The sequence below is a fragment of the Bubalus bubalis genome, chromosome 7, assembly GCF_019923935.1.
Source record: "Bubalus bubalis isolate 160015118507 breed Murrah chromosome 7, NDDB_SH_1, whole genome shotgun sequence".
Classification (NCBI taxonomy): Eukaryota; Metazoa; Chordata; class Mammalia; order Artiodactyla; family Bovidae; genus Bubalus; species Bubalus bubalis.
Window position 1 is genome coordinate 105,462,314 of NC_059163.1, and position 19,198 is coordinate 105,481,511.

At 38.1% G+C, this 19,198-nt stretch overlaps 1 protein-coding gene across 3 annotated transcripts in view; it reads right to left on the reverse strand.

Annotated features, from left to right (window-relative positions):
* The window catches only part of SMARCAD1 (SWI/SNF-related, matrix-associated actin-dependent regulator of chromatin, subfamily a, containing DEAD/H box 1), a 90,692-nt gene that overhangs the window by 34,265 nt on the left and 37,229 nt on the right, over positions 1–19,198 (reverse strand). For 2 of the 3 annotated variants that reach the window (XM_006076537.4, XM_025290406.3), the window contains exons 4-6: positions 18,391–18,562; positions 15,372–15,438; positions 7,936–8,039 (exon numbers count right to left, since the gene is read on the reverse strand). In XM_006076537.4, coding sequence (XP_006076599.2) covers positions 7,936–8,039; positions 15,372–15,438; positions 18,391–18,562 — 343 coding nt within the window. The remainder of the gene's footprint in view (positions 1–7,935; positions 8,040–15,371; positions 15,439–18,390; positions 18,563–19,198) is intronic. The other variant, XM_025290407.3, reaches the window with a different exon arrangement.

Genomic DNA, 19,198 nt, shown 5'->3' on the forward strand with positions numbered 1-19,198 from the left:
TGATTTTAAATAAGCCAAATGTCATCAAAGGATGAAGGATAAACAAATCGTAATATGCATATAAAACAGAATATAACTCTGTCCTAAAAAAAGGGAGGGGGGAAATAAAGTACTTATACATGCTACAACATGGATGAACCTCAAAAATATTAACCTAAGTAAAAGAAGCTAGACACAAAAGGTCACATATGATTACATTTATATGAAATCCTACGACAAAAAGCCAACTGGTGGTGCCAGAGGCTAGGGGGAGAAGAGAATGGGGAGAAACTGCTTAAGATATGCAGCATGATATTACTGGGTGATAAAATATTTTGGAACTAGATAGAACTTATATTTGCAAAACATGGGGAATGTACTAAATGCCACTGAATTAATGGTTAATTTTATGCTATGTGAATCTCATCTAAAGAAAAAAGTTATTTGGAAAATAGTAACCAGTCCATCCTAGAGGAAATCAGTCCTGAATATTCATTGGAAGGACTGATGCTGAAGCTGAAACTCCCAATACTTTGGCCACCTGATGCAAAGAACTGACTCATCTGAAAAGACTGGAATGATTGAAGGCAGGAGGAGAAGGGGACGACGGAGGATGAGATGGTTGGATGGCATCACCAACTCAATGGACATGAGTTTCAAATAAGCTCCGGGACTTGGTGATGGACAGGGAACCCTGGCATAGAGCAGTCCATGAGGTGGCAAAGAGCCGGACATGACTGAGGGACTGAACTAAACTATCTTTTGGGAATTAAATATATTAAAGCACATATTAAACATTCAGCAGGTTGTGTGCCTATCATTTGCTCTTTGATCTTGGACCCCACACTTCTGTCAGCTCTGCTAATCCCTGATGACTGAAAATACCTATGTAGTTCAGTGGTTATTCTGGAGCTTCACAGAAGCCAGGTGATACATGAACTCTGGGCTCAAATCGTATCAGTGGGCCCAAGAGTTAAGAATCAATCCTGCAGTTACACTTCTAGTTCCAGAATGTAGAGTCGGAACTGACATATTTGGCACTGGCAGAAATTCCACATCAGCTCCTTGACCCATGGAGTAAGGGCCATAGCAGTATAAAATACTAAATCTAAGGCCCTAGAACTGTCCCTCTGACAAAGTAGCAACACCATATTACTGAAGGAATTGCAGAGATTGGCACCACCATCCCAGATCCCAATGTAATGTGCCTCCTTGGCCTATACGAAAGCGAAATGAGCCTTAGAGAATTATTTTAGACTATCATACGCAAACAACAGGTGATGACCCCACATGCAGCTGCTATACCAGATGTATTTTTACTGGAGAAAATCAATGTAACTACACATTAGTCTAGCAGTGATTAAGGAAGACAAGAAGAAGCTATTTTCACCTGGGCAGGGTAAGTGATGAATACACCTTCCTGCTTTCAGGGCTATAACTCTCAACTCTCTTTCAAAAAATACTACCCAAGGACTTTGATAGTTTTGCACAGTCCACAGTGTATCACTTTGGTCCTTTACACTGAAGACATCACGTAAGTTGGACTTAACAAGCAGGAAGTAGTGGTTGTTTTTAGATGGCCTTAGTAAGATATATGGAGAAGGCAATGGCACCCCACTCCAGTACTCTTGCCTGGGAAATCACAAGGACGGAGGAGCCTGGTAGGCTGCAGTCCATGGGGTTGCTAAGGGTCAGACATGACTGAGCAACTCACTTTCACTTTTCACTTTCATGCACTGGAGAAAGAAATGGCAACCCACTTCAGTGTTCTTGCCTGGAGAATCCCAGGGACGGGGGAGCCTGGTGGGCTGCCGTCTTTGGGGTCGCACAGAGTTGGACACGACTGAAGTGACTTAGCAGCAGCAGTAAGATATATGCATGCTAGAGTGGAAAATATGCTGAATGCTTAGTCTCTCAGTTATGTCTGACTCTTTGCAACTCCATAGACTACAGCCTGTCCAGGCTCCTCTGAATTTTTCAGGCAAGAATACTGAGCAGGTTGTAAAGTCCTACTCCAGGGGATCTTCCCAACCCAGGTACTGAACCATGTCTCTTGCGTCTCCCAGAATTGGTAGGTGGATTTGTTACCACTGCGCCACCTGGGAAGCCTACCACCCTCAAATTCTGAGGTCCCCCACTTTCATTAATTATATGGGTGTTCAACATGAAGCATGCTGCAAATTTCACTCTGAAAAGAAAAAACAAAAGACAAATGAATGGTTGGACATTGCTGCCTCTGAGAAAGAGGTACAACACTTTAGTCAGCCTCTTGGGATGCTGGAGGCAAGGTACACTTCAGTTCAGTGTATGCTGCTCTGTTAGGAATGGGGCCTAGATTAAGAGAAGGCTCTGGAGTAGGTTCAGGATGCAATTGCCACTTGGGTTTTGCGACCAGCGAGTAGATGCAATGCTTATCAGAAAATCTGTGGCTCATGAGGATGTTGCATAAAGTCTCTGGCAATCCCCAACAGGAAAATCACAGCAGAGACCCATATGGCTTCAAAGAAAGGTCATGTCCTCTTCTGCTGACAACTATAGGCTGTTCCACTATAACACGACACATCCATTTGCAGAAATTATTGCACCATGCAAAATCATGAAAATAAAAAGCCACTGGGCTGAGGAAAATTGTGTTAGAGGTATCACATTCAAGAACTTCATTCAGTTCAGTTCAGTTGTTCAGTCATGTCCGATTCTTTGAGACTCCATGAATCGCAGCACGTCAGGCCTCCCTGAACATCATCAACTCCCGGAGTTCACTCAGACTCACGTCCATCGAGTCAGTGATGCCATCCAACCATCTCAGCCTCTGTCGTCCCCTTCTCCTCCTGCCCCCAATCCCTCCCAGCATCAGAGTCTTTTCCAATGAGTCAACTCTTCGCATGAGGTGGCCAAAGTACTGGAGTTTGAGCTTTAGCATCATTCCTTCCAAAGAAATCCCAGGGCTGATCTCCTTCAGAATGGACTGGTTGGATCTCCTTGCAGTCCAAGGGACTCTCAAGAGTCTTCTCCAACACCACAGTTCAAAAGCATCAATTCTTTGGCTCTCACCCTTCTTCACAGTCCAACTCTCACATCCATACATGACCACAGGAAAAACCATAGCCTTGACTAGACGTACCTTTGTTGGCAAAGTAATGTCTCTGCTTTTGAATATGCTATCTAGGTTGGTCATAACTTTCCTTCTAAGGAGAAAGCGTCTTTTAATTTCATGGCTGCAGTCACCATCTGTAGTGATTTTGGAGCACCAAAAAATAAAGTCTGACACTGTTTCCACTGTTTCCCCATCTATTTCCCATGAAGTGATGGGACTGGATGCCATGATCTTAGTTTTCTGAATGTTGAGTTTTAAGCCAACTTTTTTACTCTCCTCTTTCACTTTCTTCAAGAGGCTTTTTAGTTCCTTTTCACTTTCTGCCATAAGGGTGGTGTCATCTGCATATCTGAGGTTATTGATATTCCTCCTGGCAATCTTGATTCCAGCTTGGGTTTCTTCCAGTCTGGCATTTCTCATGATGTACTCTGCATGTAAGTTAAATAAGCAGGGTGACAATATACAACCTTGACATACTCCTTTTCCTATATGGAACCAGTCTGTTGTTCCATGTCCAGTTCTAACTGTTGTTTCCTGACCTGCATACAGATTTTGCAAGAGGCAGGTCAGGTGGTCTGGTATTCCCATCTCTTTCAGAATTTTCCACAGTTTATTGTGATCCACACAGTCAAAGGCTTTGGCATAGTCAATAAAGCATAAATAGATATTTTTCTGGAACTCTCTTGCTTTTTCCATGATCCAGCGGATGTTGGCAATTCGATCTCTGGTGCCTCTGCCTTTTCTAAAACCAGCTTGAACATCTGGAAGTTCACGGTTTATGTACTGCTGAAGCCTGGCTTGGAGAATTTTGAGCATTACCTTACTAGCGTGTGAGATGAGTGCAACTGTGTGGTAGTTTGAGCTTACTTTGGCATTGCCTTTCTTTGGGATTGGAATGAAAACTGACCTTTTCCAGTCCTGTGGCCACTGCTGAGTTTTCCAAATTTGCTGACATATTGAGTGCAGCACTTTCACAGCATCATCTTTCAGGATTTGAAAGAGCTCAACTGGAATTCCATCACCTCCACTAGCTTTGTTCATAGTAATGCTTTCTAAGGCCCACTTGACTTCACATTCCAGGATATCTGGCTCTAGGTCAGTGATCACACCATCGTGATTATCTGGGTCGTGAAGATCTTTCTTGTACAGTTCTTCTGTGTATTCTTGACATCTCTTCTTAATATCTTCTGCTTCTGTTAGGTCCATACCATTTCTGTCCTTTATCAAGGCCATCTTTGCATGAAATGTTCCCTTGGTATCTCTAATTTTCTTGAAAAGATCTCTAGTCTTTCCCATTCTGTTGTTTTCCTCTATTACTTTGCATTGATTGCTGAGGAAGGCTCTCATATCTCTTCTTGCTATTCCTTGGAATTCTGCATTCAGATGCTTATATCTTTCCTTTTCTCTTTTGCTTTTCGCCTCTCTTCTTTTCACAGCTATTTGTAAGGCCTCCCCAGACAGCCATTTTCCTTTTTCCATTTCTTTTTCTTGGCAATGGTCTTGATCCCTGCCTACTGTACAATGTCACGAACCTCATTCCATAATTCTTCAGGCACTCTATCTATCAGATCTAGGCCCTTAAATCTATTTCTCACTTCCACTGTATAATCATAAGGGATTTGATTTAGGTCATACCTGAATGGTCTAGTGGTTTTCCCTACTCTCTTCAATTTAAGTCTGAATTTGGCAATAAGGAGTTCATGGTCTGAGCCACAGTCAGCTCCCGGTCTTGTTTTTGCTGACTGTATAGAGCTTCTCCATCTTTGGCTACAAAGAATATAATCAATCTGATTTTGGTGTTGACCATCTGGTGATGTCCATGTGTAGAGTCTTCCCTTGTGTTGTTGGAAGAGGGTGTTTGCTATGACCGGTGCATTTTCTTGGCAAAACTCTATTAGTCTTTGCCCTGCTTCATTCCGTATTCCAAGGCCAAATTTGCCTGTTACTCCAGGTGTTTCTTGACTTCCTACTTCATTAGTGACCCATTAAAAAAATAGAAGGAAATCTTAAAAGAAGGATAGTGCAATTTTACACACTAAATGATTAAGAAATGCATAAATACTCGAATAAATATGAACTCAAGTCTGCTTGGAATGTGAGCATTGGAAGGGCTATAGTTTATGAGTTACTATAAAATAGTAGATGAAGAGTTATTTGAAAATGAGCAGCAATGGAAAGACATGCCTCACTGTCTTTGTGTCATCTCTACTGTATGGCTGAAAATGTAAACATTAAGTTAAAAATAAGCAAATAAATAAAATCAATAAATTTCAGCTACTTTGCTAGCCTCCTGTTCTCATATTAAAAGTGCCTGGAAGGTTGCAGATTCAACTGCATGCCATGCACAACTCTCCTACTATGTTCAGCATTAAAACCAAATTTGTATCTTCACATCAGTACAACTGTTTTCAATAATGTTTAAAACACCAGTTAACATTGCTAATCTGTCATGGTATAGCTTTTTGAATTTCATTGTCACTGTCCTTAACATCATCTACATCCACATGGTATCAGCAGGAAGTCTTTTGTGGTGAGATAAACAGGTTGGGACCGTAGCTCTTCAATATTCTCATTTTCTTGAGATAAACAGGTTGGGACCCTAGCTCTTCAATATTCTCATTTTCTATCTCCTCAAATCCAATCTGTTTTCCTAAACCAACACTTGTGAATTTAAAACATTTCTCTGAGGGTTCATGTTCTTCAAAATCACAAGTCACTGTGAAGAAAAATTTTCCACAATACAGAATGCACTCTTTTGTCATCAGTCTAGGCTTCTAAAAATGGTGGCAATGACTACTCCAAAGTTAAGTTTCTCAAAATTCTAAAACCATATTTGCATCCTCACCTTCAATGACATTAATTAGTATCTTAAATGCTCACTTTAAATATTAAGTCATAAATGCTGCTAACACATTTTTACTAAAAGACTGTATCAGAGAATGGTTTTTGGAGGCAAAAGAAAAAAAAACTGGGGTTGAATTCAGCTTCTGTAGAGGGACAGGCTTGATGAATTCAAAAATTTTAAAAGCTAAATGTTTTCATTTGGGTCCTGTTTTTGCAATAATTCGCTATAACAGAGAAGAATTAATATATCAATGCAGATTTGGCCGGTCCATCCATTTTTGCTATAGCTAGTCCATGGGGTCTCTAAGAGTTGGATATGACTGAGCGACTTCACTTTCAGTTTTCACTTTCATGCATTAGAGAAGGAAATGGCAACCCACTCCAGTGTTCTTGCCTGGAGAATCCCAGGGACGGGGGAGCCTGGTGGGCTTCCATCTATGGGGTCACACAGAGTCGGACACGACTGAAATGACTTAGCAGCAGCATAGTGAACTCCAAGACTGACTTGGAACAATTCTCTTTTTTTTTTGGTCTGGGGACGCACCCAGCGGGGGGGACCGACGGGACCGACGCGCTCGCCGCCGCGGGCCGCGAGGGGGAACGGCGTGGGTGGCGGGGGTGGCGCGGCCCGGCAGGGTGGCGGGCGGGCGGGGGGAGGAGGGGAGGGCCCCCTCCGGAACCCCCCGGCGCCCGCACGCAGCCGCTGTTGAACAATTCTCTTAAGAGGTTCCATTTGTTAAGTGAAATACTACCACTGGGCTTCCCTGGTGGCTCAGTGTTAAAGAATCTGCCTGCCAGTGCAAGAGATGTGGGTTAGATCCCTCGGTTAGGACGATTACCTGGAGAAGGAAATGGCAACCCAGTCCACTATTCTTGCCTGGGAAATCCCATGGACAGAGGAGCATGGTGGGCTCCAGTCCACAGGGTTGCAAAAGAGTTGACACAACTGGCAACTAAACACCAATAACAAAACTACCACTGGCTTCAGCTTCAAATCTCTATCTGGAGTTGATGCTGAACATGACAATACTGGTACTTTTCAAAGCTTTAAATTCTAAAGTACATTTTCTGCCTTTCAGATTTGAGTCCTTTGATGCACGTGTTCATCAACAGATCTTGTTTCACTGATCTTACCATGTGTCTCAATGCCTAGATGCAACTGGCTTACAGAGCAGTGGTATCACTTACTGAAAATTTAGAATGTGAATTTGTTGATAACACCCCACAAGGCTAACATGCTATTCAACCGACGTAAAAGCAAAGTGAATGCTTTGAATCAGCCATTAATAAATACGATGCTATTTCTTCCATGGCCATTATACACAGGTTTATAAACTAAAATGTGGGCCTACTCTCTTATACTAGTGGTTATTCAAACCTAAAACTCAGAATTTTTACTTCCTACCACGGGAACAATACCTCCATGGAGGGATACAACAGCTATCCCATTAAATTAGGGTGGAGACTAAATCAGGCAAAGAAAGGGGTTACTGTGCTAACTGGGGTGACTGACTTTGATCGTCAAAAAGAAATTGTGCTGTCACGAATGCAGACATGGAAGACTATGTCTAGATTCACTGGGAGGCCTCTTAGTAGATCTATTTCATAAAGTAAAAGTTAATAGAAAACCACAACAAACCAGTTAAAAGCATAACTAATATTATTTTTAGATGAGCAGTTAAATATCAAAGGAGTCACCTATAGGAATTATAAGTAGCTGTCACTGAGGAGTTTGAAATAGTGCTGGTGCTAGTAACAACTGTTTTCTGTAAGCGTTGTACAATTATGTATATACATACACATTTTACACGATAAAGTTTAAAGCATATTTTTCCCAAAAGTTACTTTACTACACCACTAGAATATTTTAAAAATCAGTTTTATAATTCAGAGATAAGCAATTAATACTTCTGTGAGAGAGAAGACTGATTCATTGAGGTGTATTTTTGTAAATTCAGATTCAACATAGTCTGTGCTTAAGTAGCTAATTTTGATGCTGCAATTCAAATGTAACTCACATGATCCAATCTCTTCTTTTTCATAGATTGATCATCATTAAATTCATCTTCCTCGAATGGCTCTGAAGAAGAAGATAATTTTCTTTTCCTGGGTCCACCACCTTCTAAAACAGACAAGGACATGCAGAGTTCACACTGATATAGTAGAAGAATCATTAATGTAAAAAAAAGGGCAAACTACACTTAATAGACAGTTCTCTTGATATCAGGACAGTATTATTTCTTCTACATATGACATACATTCAATAAATGTTAACTGCATTGAAGGAAAAATAAAGAGATCCTTTTCAGACTTTCAAAAGTAGAAATCACTGTAAGACTATACATATTTCTAAACTATCACATTATTTAATGCTAATGATATATATCCTTGAATTGACAATTATATAGTAGAAAGAAGAGGTTCTCCTCAATGACTGAATGTTCAGTAGTGAAAAAAATTGAGCCCATCAGCTTATCTGAATAGCATCAAATAATTGTCAATAATTAAGTATCTATTATGTGCCAGGCTTTGCAGTGGGCTTTTATAAACTGCTGTTTCATTTACTTTCCACAACAAATCTACCAAGTAAATATATACTCATTTTACCAATTAGGAGGAATTGAGAAACACAGAAATCAAGAGATGAATGCTTTTATCCTAAAAACAAGCGAGTACAGCACAAGAGAGTGCTGTATGACAGTAACAGGAAATGTGCACACTCTGTCACGACTGATAGAAAAACTCCATCTACATGATTTGGAAAAGCAATTTACTTATGTTTTACTTTGTATACATTCACATACTTCTTCAGTACCTTCACTTTCAGAGAGCAAATTCCAGAGACATACTGCAGTGCTTGTAAGAAAGTATTTGCTGAAAGCTTACAAAGGTTTAAGATTTCAGTATTAACTGTATCAGTACCCTAACTATGCAGTTAGAAATAAAAGTTGTAGGAATATTCAAAATAAGTACAGACACAACAGCTTTTAAGCTGTAAGCATGAAAATGTCATAATACGGCTATAACCAAATTGAATGCAATCAACATTTCAATATATAATAATTACATGCTTTAACTATGCATGCTTAAATTTCCCCCCCTTTATTTCATAAAGTAAATGTGCATTCTGCATATACCAACTAATTGCTGGCATCCACTCTATCATCACCCACATATTTGCTGGGGTTAAGTGACTACCATTCAATTCAGTTCAGTCGCTCAGTCATGTCCAATAATTAGGCATATTACTAATAACTACCATTAGTAATATTCTAATATTCAAAGTCTGAAAAGAGTTTCAAACTAGGTGATTACACCATGTCATCTAGATATGTTTAATCCTTTCTTAAAATAAAGAAAAGCATATTTAAAACATAAAAAGTAAAACATGAAACTGCAAAAAAGAAAATATGAACAAAGAACACTAACAGGCAATTCAATAGGGGAAAAAGAAAGAGAAAAGATGATCAACATCATTAATAACTAAAGACAGGGAAAACACAGTACCTTTTTTCCCATCCTAAGATTAAAAGGAGTAGTAAAAGGAAGTCACAGCATACTGTGGGCAGTCATGTTAGAACACTATAAACTGTTATAGCCTATCTGGAAGGCAATCTAAATAATACACCTCAGAATTTTAGATGTGTGTCTTTCAGTTCAATAATTCTTTTTCCAGGAATTTACTTATAAAAAACTGAGGGAGAATGATTACTTAGGCATACATAAAAATTTTTACCTAAGCATTTAAGTGCCTGTCAATAAGCTATTAGACAAGTCAGAATACACTGTTATAAAGAACTGAGTAGACTTTTAGAAATAAATATGGTTACAAAACAACCAAAAAAAAAAAAACAGAATCACAGTCAGATAAAACTGTTTTTACCTACTCTTACACTGACACATATATAGAGAACTAGGGCTTCCCTAGTGGCTCAGATGGCAAAGAATCTGCCTGCAATGCAGGGGACCCAGGTTTGATCCGGGGTTGGGAAGATACCCTGGAGAAGGGAATAGCAACCTATTCCAGTATTTCTGGGGAAATCCCATGGACCGAGGAGCCCGGGGAGCCCCAGTCCATGGGGTTGCAAAGAGTTGGACACAACTGAGTGACTAAGCACAAACATACAGGGGTGGAAGAACCAGCTAGATTCTGGATGACATCAGTAAATTCATATTTTTACCATTTAAAGTAGGGTAAAAACTTTGGATCCCTATTTTTGTCTTTATTAACTTAGTATTCATAAATGAAAACATTCAGAAGGCAATGTAAAAAACATACCTTTATTGTTTAATATGCAGGATGATACTGCATATTAAAGACTGTAATTTGTGGTAAAACCAATGTCCAACATCAGAATTTGGAGACTCTTTGTGAACTGTCCAAGGCATTTAAAAAGACCCTCTGTTAGTGAGACAAAGCTGTCATTCTATACATTACCTCAAGAGTGTACCATACTGAAGATGATTGATATGACTATCCTGTCCATTCTAAGAAGCAGCACAGAAGTTTACTTAAACAAACAAGAAAACCTTAATTTCTTCTTTCCTTATAATTTGCCATTTGACAATATCTTCCAAACAAAGAAATAAAATCAAAGTCTAGTACAACAGTGACAAGTAAAAAACTCCGCTGAAGTTCAACTTTAATAAGTACTGTAAACTACATGCGGGCAGAGGTTGTGTCCATTTCGTTCCAGCAGGTACCCTCCATGCCTAAAATAGCATCTGGCATCCAGTAGTAGATACATACTAAGTATTTGTTTAATAAATAAAGCTGAATAATACAAACTGCTCAAGACAAAAAAGACCAAGCATTGCTGTAGAATAGTTACTTAACGAAGTTTTCATTGGAAAGATTCTGAAATATGAGATATTATGAGGACAAGAAAGAATATGTAAAATCTCCCCAACCCATTTAACAACTCAACAAATATTAACAGGGCCTACAATTTTTCAGAGTTTTTACAGTAGGATACAGTAATGAAGACACAGCTTTCTTTGTACCATTTCTAGTATCAGACGGCCCTTAAGCACAGAAATGTTAATATGGACTATGCACTTACTATCCACCACACACTATAACAAGAAATTTGCAACAAAGATCATTGTTTCATAACAACCTAAGAATATCCTACTATTAATATACTATTTTACTACAGAAAGAGAAAACTTAGGCAACACTGCCCAAGGTTACACAGCTAGTAAGCAAAACAAAAGGAAGAATTTTAATATTCACTGTAGGTAGCAGTCACACACCACACAATACCATTCTGTTGCTCTAACTGGTGAGAAAGAGATTTAAAATAGTTCATGTGGAAAACGGAATATTACTCTGCCATAAAAGGAACACCTTTGAGTTACTTCTAATGAGGTGGATGAACCCAGAATTGATTATACAGAATGAAGTAAGGCAGAAAGAGAAAGGTAAGTATCGTATTCTAAAACATATATATATGCAATCTAGAAAAATGGTACTGAAGAATTTACTTACAGGGCAGCAATGGAGAAATAGACAGAGAACAGACTTATGGACATGGGGAAAGGGAAGGAGAGGGTGAGATGTATGGAAAGAGTAACATGGAAACTTACATTACCATATGTAAAATAGATAGCCAACGGGAATTTGCTGTATGCCTAAGAAACTCAAGCAGGGGCTCTGTACCAACCTAGAGGGGTGGGATGGAGAGGGAGATGGGAGGGAGGTTCAAAAGGGAGGGGATATACGTATACCTATGACAGATTCATGTTGTGGTTTGGCAGAAAACAACAAAATTCTGTAAAGCAATTATCCTTCAAAAAAATAAAAAATAAAAAAATTTCATGTCAATAAAGTAATATCATCTATGGAATCCAAGCAGGGGGGTAAGATGAGGTAGATAATTGCAAAAGAAAGATAACAAACCCATGAAAACACATTATGGTATTTTCTATTTTTGTATATAATTAAAAAAAAAATCCACCTAGGAATATGGTACATATTCACACTGCTAATGAAATCATAAATTGGCATAACCTTTAAAATTAACACTGAAGTACATATTATATTTCAAAATGTGCATCCCTTTGACTCAGCATCCTGGTTTGACGTTTAGGCTACAGAAACAAAACCAGAAAGGTTTACTTGTAATGCTACTTTCTTTTGTATTGTAGTAATGAAATAATGTGGAGAAGGCAATGGCACCCCACTCCAGTACTCTTGCCTGGAAAATCCCATGGACGGAGGAGCCTGGTAGGCTCCAGTCCATGGGGTTGCTAAGAGTCGGACACGACTGAGCGACTTCACTTTCACTTTTCACGCATTGGAGAAGGAAATGGCAACCCACTCCAGTATTCTTGCCTGGAGAATCCCAGGGACAGAGAAGCCTGGTGGGCTGCTGTCTATGGGGTCGCACAGAGTTGGACACGACTGAAGTGACTTAGCAGCAGCAATGAAATAATGTAAACATCAATGCTAATAAATAGTCAGATCAGTCACTCAGTCGTGTCTGACTCTTTGCAACCACATGGATTGCAACACGCCAGGCTTCCCTGTCCATCACCAACTCACGGAGCTTGCTCAAACTCATGTTCATCAAGTCGGTGATGCCACTCAACTATTTCATCCTCTGTCGTTCCCTTCTCCTTCCACCTTCAATCTTTCCCAGCATCAGGGTCTTTTCTAATGAGTCAGTTCTTTGTATCAGGTAGCCAAAGTATTGGAGCTTCAGCATCATCCTTAGCAATGAATATTCAGGACGGATTTCCTTTAGGATGGACTGGTTGGATCTCCTTGCAGTCCAAGGGACTCTCAAGACCACAGTTCAAAAGCATCAATTCTTTGGCGCTCAGCTTTATGATCCAACTCTCACATCTTTACATGACTAATGGAAAAACCAAAGCTTTGACAAGAGATCTTTGTTGACGAAGTAATCTCTCTGCTTTTTAATATGCTGTCTAGGTTGGTCATAGCTTTTCTTCCAAGGAGCAAGTGTCTTTTAATTTCATGGCTGCAGTCACCATCTGTAGTGATTTTGGAGTCCAGGAAAATAAAAGTCTTACTGTTTCCATTGTTTCCCCATCTATTTGCCATGAAGTGATGGGACCGAATGCCATGATTTTAGTTTTCTGAATGCTGAGTTTTAAGCCAGCATTTTTGCTCTACTCTTCACTTTCATCAAGAGGCTCCTTAATTCCTCTTGGCCTTCTGCCATAAGGGTGGTGTCATCTGCATATCTGAGGTTATTGATATTTCCCACAATCTTGATTTCAGCTTGTGCTTCATCCAGCCTGGCATTTTGCATGATATATTCTGCATATAAGTTAAATAAGCAGGATGACAATATACAGCCTTGACATACTCCTTTCCCAATTTGGAACCAGTCTGTTGTTCCATATCCGGTTTTAACTGTTGCTTCTTGACCTGCATACAGATTTCTCAGGAGGCAGGTAAGGGGGTCTGGGATTCCCATCGCTTTCAGAATTTTCCACAGTTTGTTGTGATCTACACAAAGGCTTTAGCATAGTCAATAAAACAGAAGTATATACTGGAATTCTTTTGTTTTCTCTATGATCCAACAGATGTTGGCAATTTGATCTCTGAATTCTCTGCCTTTTCTAAATCCAGCTTGAATATCTGGAAGTTCTTGGCTTGCATACCGGTGAAGCCTCGCTTGGAGAATTTTGAGCATTACCTTGCTAGCATGTGAGGTGAATGCAACTGTGAAGCAGTTTGAACAATCTTTGGCATTGCCGTTCTTTGGTATTGGAATGAAAACTGACCTTTTCCAGTCCTGTGGCCACTGATAAGTTCTCCAATTTTGCTGGCATATTGAGTGTGGCACTTTCACAGCATCATCTTTTAGGATTTGAAATAGCTCAGCTGGAATTCCATCACCTCCACTAGCTTTGTTCATAGTGATGCTACCTAAAGCCCACTTGACTTTGGACTCCGGGATGTCTGGCTCTAGGTGAGTGATCACACCATCGTGATTATCTGAGTAGTGAAGCTCTTTTTTGTACAGTTCTTCTGTGTATTCCTGACACCTTTTCTTAATATCTTCTGCTTCTGTTAGGTCTATATCGTTTCTGTTCTTTATTGTGCCCATCTTTGCATAACATGTTCCCTTGGTAGTCTCTATTTTCTTGAAGAGATCTCTAGTTTTTTTCGTTTTCTATTCTTTTCCTCTATTTCTTTGCACTGATCAGTTAGGAAAGCTTTCTTATCTCTCCCTGCTATTCTTCGGAACTCCACATTCAGATGGGTTTAGCTTTCCTTTTCTCCTTTGCTTCTCTTCTTTTCTCAGTTATTTGTAAGTTCTCCTCAACAACTATTTTGCCTTTTGCATTCTTTTTCTTGGGGATGGTTTTGATCACTGCCTCTTGTACAATGTCACGAACCTCCATCCATAGTTCTTCAGGTACTCTATCACATCTAATCCCTTGAATCTATTTGTCACTTCCACTGTATAATCCTAAGGGATTTGATTTAGATCATACCTGAATGGGCTAGTGGTTTTCCCTAGTTTATTCAATTTAAGTCTGAATTTGGCATTAGGAAGTTCATGATCTGAGCCACAGTCAGCTCCTGGTCTTGTTTTTGCTGACTGTGTAGTTTCTCCATCTTTGGCTGAAAAGAATATAATCAATCTGACTTTGGTATTGACCATCTGGTGATGTTTAGGTGTAGAGAAACAATAAATTAATCCTATTGGTGTCAGAGAGGAATGTTATTGAGGTATTTTGTAATTAGATAAATTTTGATTGTAATGACAAGTTATCCAAGATAAATGATCAAATGACTTTTGTTAAAAATGCAAACCATTACTATAATTATATTTTGTATTCTAATGATTATATATAGTATTTAGGCTTGCTTTCATTTCTTAGTTTATTTAGTAGTGGGATTATAGGTTAGTTTTACTTGCTCGGTACGTACACACACACAAAAATCTAGGCAGCATTTACTGAAAAAAATTGGAGGTGCTTATATAAAAATATTTATTTGGTATTCTAAAACCAGACTATAGTATAAATGTTTAGTACACGAAGGAATGCTAATTACAAGCTAGGATTTCCTTAAGTTCCTGACTCTCATTTAGAGAAGTAAAACTACAATGAATTAGAAAGGACACTTATTAAAGAACATATAGCTCCAAAAACTTCACTGTTAAGATAGCTGACCTGTAGAGGACAAGCAAAATTACCCCTCCCCTTTTTTGAGAGGGTCAAGAAAATGGAACCTAGAAAGTTCAGTTTCCAGTTAAGTAAGACCTCAGGTAAGTTAGTCAGTTAACCTTAACTTTCTTACTTTTTTAAACCTTCTTAATCTTCACTGTTTTCATCTAAAACCCCTGAAGCTAGTAATACTTCCTAAGGTTCCTGTAAGAATTCATGAAGAAGCTTGGTAAACTGATGAGTAATAAAAATGAGAGACATGTATTATCTTCAACATGGCTTGAAACAAAGTCAGGCATACCTGCATCACCAAACATCAGCAAGGCAGCAGCAATTGCTCCATCCATAGTGCTTGTTGAGTCAATCAACTAACAAAATGAGAAAAGATTGTTTTAAAAACAATACTTTAAGAATTATTTTACAAACTTACCAAATATTTAAATATATTAAATATATAAACCAATATATTAAATATACAAGTCAAGAAATAGCTACATAATAGCTTAATTTCAGTAAGTCAGATTATAAATTTTCAGAATATCTGGTTTGTCTAAAAAGTCTAAATTTATCTATCTTAAAATGTATTTAATGGATTTACTTATCACCATTATAAAAGAAAAAATAAAACATAGTCAAATATGTACAGTACACTCAAGGTTTTTGTTATTTTAATTGTAAGACTGGGCCTTGAAGTCTCAGAAACTTCCTACCTATGAGTGAGTCCACGTACTGGGTGGGTGGGGGTGTGTGTGTGTGTGTGAGAGAGAGAGAGAAAGGGAGGGAAAGGAAGAGAGAGAGAGGGGAAGGAAGGGAGGGAGGGAATGAAGGACAGGCACTGATAGGCATTTAAAATAAACTCTGGAATTATTTTTTAAATCTAGTACTTCTCGAGTGGGATAAAGGACTCTTGAAATATGCACTATTTCTAAATTGCTAAAAATTAAGTTGCTTGAATTTACTCAAGAACATATTAATATATGGCTTACATAATTCACACTTTCAGATTTCAGAACTCCCATACTTTTCTCTTGCCGTAGTTTCCTGTACTTCCAATGAGTTATTTGTTTTAAAAAGATCTTCATTTTTAAAATGAGCTATTTTTGTATTAAAAGCCTCAAAACAAAAAAATAATGCTCTTCTATGCTAGTTTTCTTCCTCTTGGATCCTCCAATATCTTGTAAGCCTTTCTTCATTTTCAAAATAGACAAAGCATATTCTTATCAAGTGTAGGACTAAGTTTATATTTCATAGCTCCTTGAATTATTTTATATGGGTCTAAAAGCCTCTGAAGAGTAATTTATAAATGTTATCTTCAAATCTTTTAAAATGATGGGAGATCACTTGAAATCCGGATTACTTCCAGGGAGTGCTTTGCTTTGGAGCAAGTGTTATGCTAAACTCCCCAAATTTCAAATACTAGTGAAATAGACACACAAAGTTCATGCAGCAATTCAACGTTACCACTGTAATTATAAAATTAGAGATAAATGCTTCTATAGGAATAAATCCCCTTGAACTACACGAAAAACTGGCACTCAAGCTCAAGTATTTTTAAACTGCCATTTATGTTGACTATTTTAATACTCCACCATGTTTATTCTGTTGAAAGTTCTTTCCAATACTTTCAGCGTTGCTACTAGTGGCTACATTCTTTCCTTCTTTTCCTATGGGGGAAAACCCATCAGGAAGCAAGTAACACTACTTGCAGGGGAAAAGTAGACTCAAGATACCATTCAAGTTTCATTGAGCTAACAGTAGGAAGGTTATCAGAATAATTTGGGAAAAAAGAAAGATTCATATTCAATATATCAGAGAACAAAGGAAATACTATAAACTTAAGAGAGTTCAAACTAGCAGGCCTAGATCACTTCTATTTCAGGCATGTTTTGTTTGACTTGAATGGTATTTTTGGTTTTGTCTTTCTTTAAATTAGTTACTATAAAAACGAATGAAATATAATACAACATGAATGAACTTCAAAGCTGTATACTAAGCACAGAAAGTCAGTTATAAAAGATCACATTGGGATTTTCCTGGTGGTCCAGGGGTTAAGACTGTGCTTCCACTGCAGGAGGCACTGGTCCAATCCCTCCTTGGGGAAACAAAGGTCCTAAATGCTATACAATCAATAAAGAGAAAAAACCATGTATGGCAATGTTCCCACTGATATGAAATGTCCAGAATAGGCAAATCTATAGAGACAGAGATTAGTAGTTGGCCAGGGAACGGAGATGGGGAGTGACTGCTAATAGGTACAAGGTTTCTTTTTGGAATGATTAAAGTGTTTTAAAATTAGATTATAGTGATGGTTGTACAACTCTGTAAATATGCTAAAATCCAAAAAATCAGGTGATCTTTACAGATTTAAACTATACTTCAATAAAGCTCTTAAGTTGATGATCAACACCAAATAAAAATTCAGCCTTTTATTTGAAAATCTGAATTATCTGATAAAAACAGGCTGTCACTGATTTCACATGGTCATATCCTATCAAAGTGAAGCAGCAGCTACCTCTCTTAAAAAGAGTATGTGCCAATATCCACCACTTCAAAGTTACCTGCCTAGACCATCGAGATATGGTGCCTTCCACGCCTCAGCTTGGGGGAGTGATGCTAGGGGTGGTGATGATAAAAACAAAGGTGAAAAACCTATGAACCTGTAATTAAATGATTCCCCGAAACTCAATCAAATACTAAGTGGCAGAGCTAGGGATAAACTATTTACTAATCTTCAGAGGTTTATTCTCTACCTACAACTTAATTGAACGGTAAATTTTTATTTCCTCTTATAAAAAGAGAGCTAGACAACTGTTAACAGTAAAACTACAGCCACTTGTTTTGTTTCTATAGTTCAATCAATATTTCTCAGCAAGGGTGCCATTGGCAGGACTCTTCTTCTGTTACACGGGCGTGTTCTCGGTACCGTAGCATGTTTAGCATCCCTGGTCACAGGGCACTAAATGTGAAAAGCAACTCCTAGTCATTACGGGGAAAATAAGAAAAAAAGTCTCTGGACATTTCTATGTTTCTAGTGAGAAGAGGGTTATCCCCATTTCAGAACCATCCAAACTCAAAACTTCACAACCTACATGAGATACAGAGACGCTCAAGTTATTTTATTACTTATAGGTGAATAAACCTCATCAACTGTAAGATTCAACAAGTAAATCTCTGGCATCTGCTTTTATTATCAAATTAATTATCTTCAAACATAAGATATTTTTAGAAAAATGACTATCTACTGAATATAGCACTGGATACAGGAGACACTTTAAGCATCATTACAGCTGTAATAACCAATTACTAGAAAGGGGTATAACCTTAAGTAAATCACTGTCACTTCTTTGTGGAAAAAGTTCCTTCAAGGTCTGAAGTTTAGCATCTTTAAGGTCTTCCAATTCCGAAAGGTCCTCCAATTCTGAAATATCATTATTGTTTCTAGTGGCCACGGTAGGAAGGCCTTGGGACTCTTCATCTTCAGATGGCTCAGAACTAAAAGTATTTTCGGAGGGAAAAAAACAGTATTTTAATGTATTACTAATGTTATCTCATTATAGTTGAATATAACTGTACATATATACTACAATACATTTGCAGTTCTTTTCAATAATAAATGTAATCTGTATCTGTTAAAGATTAAAACAAGTTGTTATTTTTTCCATTTCAGTACAGTTGTGCATATAAATCTACACTGCGAAAGTCAGCATACTTTGAACATATTTCAAATTCTCTGGGCTAGGATAGAAAAGAACAGCAAAAACGTGAACCATTTCGTTAATATACTCATCCATTGCATACCCAACTTCTCTTTCCTACTTTTTTCACCTGTACCCTGAAAAAAAGATGGGTGTTGTCATGTTGTTCCTGAGAAGTTATCATGCGTACACTAATAAAAATATAAAAGGATTTTCACAGTCTACCTAGGTGATCGAAGTGTTAAAATCAAAATGGTCCATTCAATATTCGACTGTCTACCAAGAACAAAATGTTTCTTTAGCAGACAGGGAGCATTTGTTTTACACAAGGCTTCATCCAACAGCGACTAACTTTAATCTCATTACATTTCAGTTCATATGTTTATCTTACATAAAAGACACTGTGAGCCAAATTTCATTCGTGTTTCTCCCA